The following is an 8,482-nucleotide window of genomic DNA, read 5'->3' as shown; positions in this document are numbered from 1 at the left end:
TACTTTGTGAATGGCTGCAGTAAAACACATTTCCTGGCCCCTGACTAGAGCCTGGATCAATCTACAAGTATATTCACCATCCTGAGTTAGTGGTATTGTTTATGCCCTGATTATACATGCAGCAGTGGGCTGTCCCGTTGCTGCCTGAAAGGATCTGTCCCACCAGACAGATGGATAACACTGTCATAATACTGATCACCTGCTGCTGGGTGGTGGAAAGGAATGCCTGGAATCAGCCCCTCTCATCAGCTGATGCATGTTTTAAAAACTGACAGTATCACTCATTTGTTTGGGCACTGCAGTCACTAATAAATTTATTTATTTATTTATTACATTTATACACCGCCTTTCTGTTCATGATAGAAACCCAAGGTGGCTTACATATGGTTCCCAGGTGGTCTCTCATCCAGGCACTAACCAGACCTGACCCTGCTTAGCTTTAGCAGGGTGCTGGCCTCATGTGCCTTCAGACCATTGCCTGGGACCTGTGGCAACCCTGGTACAGAAAGCTCTATGTATGCAGTGGATTGCATACAACCATAAGGAATTACTGGGGTCAGGGCACGTGTTAAGAAAAGACTAAATTGTGCAGGCACATTAATTCAAAGACTCTGTATTTCACTATTGCAAATGTTGTACCCATTTATTATAAATAAATCTTATAAATAAATCACACCTGCCTCTAAAATATAGATATATAAAAGCTCTACAGAGTTTTCAGCAGCTAATATCACTGCGTTACATTGCATGTCTTTTGCCCACTGCAGTGTATGTTAGTACTCAGTTCACGAAAGCCTGATTCATAATATTTGGACCCCCTTTTAGATGAGGCTGCAAGTGCCTCCAAAAGAAGATTTTTTTTAAAAAAAAGGATGATTTGGTAGCATTTTATTTTAATTTGCAAAGTTCAGATCTCTGCACTGCTGGCTGGGTGTGCTGCCTGGCTTGGTGTTTTGCTGCTAGTTGTTTGCTCCTGTGCATTGTCCGTGGAGATGGGAAGGGCTTCTTCCAAGCTGTCTTTGAGCTCATCGACTTCCCTCAAAGATTCACTCGTTTCAAAGTCAGCATCGCATGTGGTTGAATTGAGTGTTGGCGGCAATGTACATGAGGTATCTGCAGTTTCATCAGTCACCATGGAGGAGGAAAATTCATTGTTGCCCTCCACCTTCTCAAATTTATCCCTGCGTACACAGGGTACAGCTGGCTCATTTGTGATTAAATCCAGTGCTTTTAAAAACTCCTCACTTTTTGCCAGCTTGTTTTGTCTTTGAGCGTTGCTGGGAAGTTGGAAGTGCTCAGTTGGTTCAGACCCCAGCAGATCAAACATGTCAGATCTTCCCACAGACTTTTCCTCTTTGCTGCAGCCCAGGTCTACTTTCAGAATCTCCAGCAGGTGGCGCATTTTGGTCTAAGATATAAAGGAGGAAATAAAGACCAGAGTTGGTAAAAGCAATTTGAGACTTACTTTAAAAAAAAAAAAATCTGTGATGGTGTTGTTTTTTAACTGTCTGAAAGCTAATCAACTTGACTGTTTTCAAAAATTAGCTCAGAGAACCAGGTAACAGGAACTGAAACCAAGGAACCGCTTTTTACCTGTTATAATGTATAATGAACAGTTCAATGCAAATTCTTAAATAGGTCTATATTGCATGTATGTATGAAGTGAGGAATTGTGTGTGTGAGAGAGTGGGGGAGTGAAGGGGGGAGGGAATGTATCTACTACACAGAAAAACATTTACAGGAGCAAGTACTCATTGCAGTCAGTAGCTGCATATGCATGTTATGTTGAGCCATAAAGTACAGTTTTGTTAGTAAGTCATGCTTGTTCACATATGCCCCAAGTGCTCCTATTTTGCTGGAGAAGGTAAACCACAGACCTTACCTGGGGATCATGGTTTGTTTTGCCACTCACTAGCCAGCCTTAAGCCATGGCTCGTTGTTGGCTGAGGAATAATGGTTTGCTAGGGCAAAACAAACCATGATCTCAGGTTTGGACACCATTCTAAGGTATCCTCTTTCTGGTTTGTTTCCCTGCTCATTCAAAGGGAGGAGCAAACTGGGAGCACTCAGTACACAGTATAGCTTGCTAAACAGCAGCATATGGCTTAGCATTATGTGCAAATGTGGCCACAGGTCTCCCTGGGGCTTTTCAAATGGCCTTTTACACATAGGACATACCTCATCCAGATGGTTCTTATTTTGTTCTATGTGACGCTCAAACAACCTTTCCAAAGCCCTTTAAAAAAATGAAATGTTTGGAAATGTTTAAGTCATTTTTCAGAAAGAAACAATCTAAAAACTCCTAAGTGTTGAAATTCCAACATTTATATATGTTTTCTGGGGAAAAGCAGAAAAAGTTAGATTCTCTTATTTGTTCTTTACCACAGATACTTTATTTTTTGGCTTATAAAATAAAACATTAAAAGAGCAATGAAATATTGCATATAATTCCCAATTAAAGAAACACCATTAATCAAAGGTTAATCAAGTTATTCACATAGTTAATAATTAAAAACACCACTAAATGTCTACGGTAAAAAAGCAAGGGGTTGTATGTAGTTATGTCCCTTTGCTAATGGAATGCATTTTGATTCAGCAGAGGCTTTAGTGACTGGAGGCAAGTTTTATTGATTCTCACTTTTCTCTGCAGCCCTGCATCTGCTCCAGAGGGCAGGGGGATCCTTTGGAATAGTGTGGGAGGTTGTGCTGGATACTTCTTGTCTAGCTGTTTGTTTTTTTAAAAAACCCTCATGTTTGTTAGAAACCTGACCAGGTCTCTTCAGCTCCCAGCTACTTATAACACTGTGCACGCCATCACTGAAAGAAGTTAAAATTCAAGAAAAAGAATAAATATATCCAACCTGTTGGAAAATAATCCGAGCTTGAGAATCTCATCTGTTATGTCCTGGATGAAATTTAAATACAGAAGCTCTTCTTCTCTGCAGAGAACAGAAAATCTGCTTTCAGTCTTCAAAGTAGCAGATTATATAGATATAAAGCTAGCTATTAATAAATCTAGGCAAGAGATCACAAGAAATTTGTTAAGCATCACGGTAAGTGCAGGTAGACAGCTAGTAACCTTCTTATGACAGAACAGAACTCAATATGGTCTCTTTCCTACCAGTTTTTATCACCTCTATCAACCAGTAATGGCTGCTAGAGAGCTATGCTGGCCTAGCTCCATGTGCATGGCAAGGAAGGGGGCTCCTGGTGCTGTTGTGCATTTGCCCTTGGCACCACCTACAGCAGCCCTGACCCAGTATGGAAGATATGTGCACAGAAGTGGCTCCAATGTGGAATTTTCTCACTGGGCTGGCAACAGTGGGATACAAATGGGACTGACTGGCCCTGACCTGTGCCAGGGCCTTTTCAGTGGTGGATCCCGTTTGTGGAATAGTGAGGTTTATCTCTCTCCCTCTTTATTGACTTTCAAGAGGAATTTAAAACCATTCCTGTTTACCCAGACATTTGATGGCCGAAGGACACTGTTCCTGGCAACCTCTGGTTGAGAGAATGTTTTTAACTGTTTCTGGAATGTGTTTTTGGTAATATTTTCATCACTGGTGTGCCTGCTGCCCTGGGCTCCTTCAGGAGGAAGGGTAGGATATAAATAAAGTAAAACATAAAATCTGCATTGCAGTTCGCATGCACACTACACAATATACATTGTGGCACATTTTAATCACAATACTGATAAAAATGTAGATAATCACCCAGTCTCAGGTTGCACACATACTGTATTATCATCATCATTATTATTGCCCACCCTTCACAAACAGGTCCAAGGGTGGGTTGCAACTGTCTAAAACTCAGTAGTAAAAGCAATTAAAATAAATTTCATTCACAAGAATAGGATAGGGTGGGTCCTGAAAACATGTATCTCATGTGCCAAAGGCCAGGGTGAAGAGGTATGTTTTTAGCATTTGCCAAAAACTACAGTGAAGGTGCCAGGTGTACTTCTGTGTGTGCGCCTATATCTGGGGCCTTAAGGCTTAAACAATCTTTTTCCTTAAATGGTTTTTTCTTACTATTTTACTGTTAACATACTAAACATTATTTCTACCCCCCCCTTTAAAAAAAAGTTTTTAATGAAACAAGACAAAACATTTCAATCAACAGGAATATAATTTAATTGCTTGGATGTCTAAATAGCAGCAAGCAAGCAGATGCAAACTAACATAGAGGGTACACAAACACTTAATGGAAGCAATCAGCCATCAGCATGCAAATCTGTTAATGTGTGCAGCTAAATTTCCTTCCATAAAAACAAATGACGTCTCTAAAGAAGTTGCTTGAGTAAAGGGTGTTGAGCATCACAAACACCTTGAATAGCTCTGGCACATGCCCCTTTGCATCCAACATTAATCGCATGGATTTTGGAAATTGCATAGATTTCCAGCTACTTAGCATTCTGATCAGAATTTATGCTAGTGCTTACAATACTAGAGGGATTTGTTGCATTCCAGCAGTATCTTCTAGGTATACTAGAATGCTTTCCAATTTTGCATCTTCCAGCTCAGGTGAGTTTGGGAATGATTTTCCTATCTACAGAACAGGCTTGAAAGACAAAAAAAAACACACACAAATAGTCTCCCCCAAATCGGTGGCTACGCTGGCCTAGGACAGCCCTCTTTCCATTTTCCTGACTCAGCCCAAAACACTGAGGGGTGGGGAGGGGAGGGAGATAATCAGGCAATCTACATCAGGGGTGTCCACACTGTGGTCCATGAGCTTCATTCAGGTGCTCCCTGGCATGTCCGCATTAAACATTCATACTGATTCTTACGGTAATTCTATTTTTATTGCGTCTTTTATTTCTTATATAGTATTTCACTGTATTACAATTTGAATTCTGTGGAATGCAAAATGTAATACAATACAATCTAAGAAATAAAAGAAGCATTAAAAATACAATTAAGAATCACACAGCATCTAGCAGAGGGCATTATAACTGCTACAGTAGGCAGAAAAATCATTAAGTGGTCCACCAAGACCATCAGCAATGCTCAAGTGGTCCATGGAGGAAAAGTTTTTTGGGAACTACTGATCTATATTACAGTTCCGATTCTATTCCAGAGTTTCAACCTTTGGTCCTCAGATGTTGCTGGACTACAACCCCCATCAATCCTAGGCCAGTGGTCGGAATTGATGGGAACTGTAGTCCAACAACATCTAGGGGCCCAAAGTCGAACAAGGCTGCTTTAGCCCATGGTGGCATTCCTCCCCTTGTGGCAAAAGGGTGGGCATACCTCCTCCCCACAACGGAGCAGGGGATGCTGTATGAGCTGGGCGCTCCACACCAAAGTTTAATCATGCTACGGCCCTCATTGTTCAAATTCTCTCCCTCAAAGAAAGAGAGGTGTGTCTGTCTGTCTGTGACAATGAGTTGTTGGCATATTGGGCTGCCTGTAGGGGATGGGGGATAAACCTGATTCAGGTCACATTTGAAGCTGAATCTGTCAAATTTGCACTTTACAAAACAATATGAGAACTGAAGCATAGCCATCCTTCAACATTTGTACTTATCCGAATTTTGTGATGCCGTTTTCCAGGCAAACTATGAATATGCATATATTAGAGGGAAGTGTGCATTAAAATCAATGCATTAGTTATAACATACAAAACTGCATTATACTAGGAGAAATTGCTTGCAAAATGTGTACATTAGTCAAAACTCCATACAAAAATGTGTTTATTGGAATAAATTTGCACTAATATTCTGAAGAATTTTCTTGAGGATTTTTTTTTTTAAAAAAAAGGAAATTGCTACAGAAATGTGAACTGAATTTAAGACTGGAAAAATGAGAAATGGAGAGAACCAAAACTGACAGATTGTTCCACCCTTAGCTGCCCATTGGCTTCCACCCCTAGTATCTGTTGACACAGCTTATATGCAGGCATTGGAGTATTCTTACATGGCACCTTATGGGTTTGGGTTTTTGTGGGGGGAGGGGTTGTCTCACAGAATATGATATGTCTCTGTGCCCTAAAAGCATAGGAGGAAAGAAAGTAAGTAGGGCTCTCTTTTTTTGAGCAAAAGTAGACACTGTTTAAACCTATTGACTAGATACGGCAGCCACGGTTTACAGTGTCTCGTGTCTGACCTTTTCATACTAGGCTCTCTATGCTATGTGCATCACAGAGGCATCAAAGGTGAAGGGCAGAAAAGGAAAGAAGGAGCACCTGGAAGAAAGGAATGATCTGTTAATGGGAGGCTTGGGTCATATAACTGCCTTGTGATGGGTATAAAGCACGGATGGAGAACCTGCAGCCCTCCAGATATTGCTGGACTACAGCTCCCATCACCCGTCAGCACTGGCCTTGCTGCCTAGGGCTCATGGGAGTTGGAGTCTGACAACAGCTGGAGGGCCACAGGCTCCCCATCCCTGGCACAAAGGGATGGATCGGTTTGATAATAGTTACTGTCTATTTCTATGCCGCTTTTTGGGCAAAATTCAAGTTCAAAAAGATAGACAACTTACAAAGATGTAAGGCAACAAAATCTTAGCATTTCAGACAAGGCATTAAATGCCAAATACATTCATGCCCCTGGGAGGAAGGGCGGGATATAAATTAATTTAATAAATCAATCAATAGGCAAAGGGGAATCCCTGCAGAGGTATCAGAGAGAGCAGAAGAAGTAAATCCGTAGGGAGCAGCCCTCATTACAAGGATCCCCAGCAGAGGCGAGACAGATGAAAAGCCTGGCTCCCTTGATGGGCCCAGCAGGGTCTCCCCCCTGCAGCAATGCCCCCCAGGCAGCATGTGGTTGGACAGCTCCCTCACTTATTGTTTCACCTTTATTATTAACCATTTTGAATGGGTCTGAGGTTTTGTAAAGTTGACATAAAAAACATTACTTACTCAGCCTGGATTCTTCTCATTGTTGGGGACTGCGCAGAACATGGAGAAGTCACCCTAAGCCATAAGAAAAGGGGGGATGGACAGCAGAAATCAGACACTGAGAGCAGTTCAATACTACACTCTTATCATGGTTTCATACAAGGGCTATGCTCACTATCACCTCTCTGTGTAGACTAAATGGCTGGAGGGGGTTAAATGTGTAGGCTCATCTTTTCAGATGCTGAGCTGAATACAAAGATATCAGGGGTGGGACTGGGAGACACAGTCCCCCTCCAACACATTTAGTTTATGCCTGGAGAAGAACATGTGTAAAAGGCTATAGTCTGTCATTGCTCCCCCAAATAATCCCAGGAACTAGCCTCCTCCCAGCAGAATTACATTTCCCAGAATTCCTTGTGAAGAAGGAATAACTATTAGCCTGGTTTCACTATATAATGTACACATGTACTGAAAGGAAGGCTAGGCAACATTCTAGAGACCATCTGTTAAAGAAAATACTCAGGGATTTCTTGTCTCATAACCCAAGAAATGCCACTTCTGATGGGCCTTAAGAACATAAGAACATAAGAAGAGCCTGCTGGATCAGGCCAGTGGCCCATCTAGTCCAGCATCCTGTTCTCACAGTGGCCAACCAGGTGCCTGGGGGAAGCCCGCAAGCAGGACCCGAGTGCAAGAACACTCTCCCCTCCTGAGGCTTCCGGCAACTGGTTTTCAGAAGCATGCTGCCTCTGACTAGAGTGGCAGAGCATTAAATTTAGATTGAAGGTCATTTAGATTGAAGACAGTTTGGCATACAGAATTTATCGAAGAAATAGCCTTTGGTGTGTCCTACATAATAATGCCACCATGATAATAACAGAAGGTAGTTTGAAAAATCACTTCTGACAATGCTACTTTTCAACTCAGAAAAGTACATTGACTTTTATAAGCTTTTAAATTTACAGTATCTCGATTTCTAATGGGAAATGCTTCTTAAGTAGGTCTTTGATTCAGTGATTTTACAGCTTGCCTATCATACAGCTCTTATGCTGCAGAATATGCCACCCACTAAATCTATTTTATTCCAGTGTTTTTGTCCTCGATGCAGACAGAACGTGCACTGACTGCACAAATGCCTGCTGCACCTTCCATATGGCAAGGTGTTTTTATTTTTTCTGCTTCTTTGGCTCAGCACAGGTGAATCATCAGTAATGTGAGCAGGTTTGAGTTTGGCTGGAAACCCAAGAGGTTTATCAGGAAAAAAATAAAAACATAACAGGTTGTGCCTTACAAAGTTTGTGGAAGGCCTTCACTTCCACCCTCTCTTCTCCCCCTGTATGCCACTAGAATCTGTTCTGGGGATTCCACCAACCCTCTGGAGCAGATTGGGGGAGCATGGAGGGCAAGGAGAGGGAGGGGAAGTGTTGTTGCATGAGAGGAAGTCCTTGTGTGAATGGGAGTAGACCCACTGAAATTAATGGACATGACTAACTTAGGTCCATTAATTGTAATGGGTCTACTCTGAACAGAACTCAGTTGGATACAACCCAATGTTCAGTGAGGTGGGGGTCAGGGGAGGGACAGGACTACAAGGGATCTAAACTATGCCAGGCAGAAGCCACTAAGAAGATCTGCAACT

At 41.9% G+C, this 8,482-nt stretch overlaps 1 protein-coding gene across 5 annotated transcripts in view; it reads right to left on the bottom strand.

Annotated features, from left to right (window-relative positions):
- Nucleotides 1–628: 628 nt before the first annotated feature.
- Nucleotides 629–8,482, bottom strand: part of SPATA7 (spermatogenesis associated 7) — a 78,122-nt gene continuing 70,268 nt past the window's right edge. For all 5 annotated transcript variants that reach the window (XM_061613241.1, XM_061613245.1, XM_061613243.1 and 2 more), the window contains 4 exons: nucleotides 6,865–6,918; nucleotides 2,862–2,939; nucleotides 2,179–2,236; nucleotides 629–1,408 (listed from right to left, as the gene is read on the bottom strand). In XM_061613241.1, the coding sequence (XP_061469225.1) occupies nucleotides 908–1,408; nucleotides 2,179–2,236; nucleotides 2,862–2,939; nucleotides 6,865–6,918 (691 nt within the window). In that variant the 3' untranslated portion in view covers nucleotides 629–907. The remainder of the gene's footprint in view (nucleotides 1,409–2,178; nucleotides 2,237–2,861; nucleotides 2,940–6,864; nucleotides 6,919–8,482) is intronic.

This window comes from Rhineura floridana, chromosome 2 (genome assembly GCF_030035675.1).
Source record: "Rhineura floridana isolate rRhiFlo1 chromosome 2, rRhiFlo1.hap2, whole genome shotgun sequence".
Lineage (NCBI taxonomy): Eukaryota > Metazoa > Chordata > Lepidosauria > Squamata > Rhineuridae > Rhineura > Rhineura floridana.
Note: the sequence above shows the minus strand (reverse complement) of the source record. Positions and strands in the feature narration are given on the sequence as shown.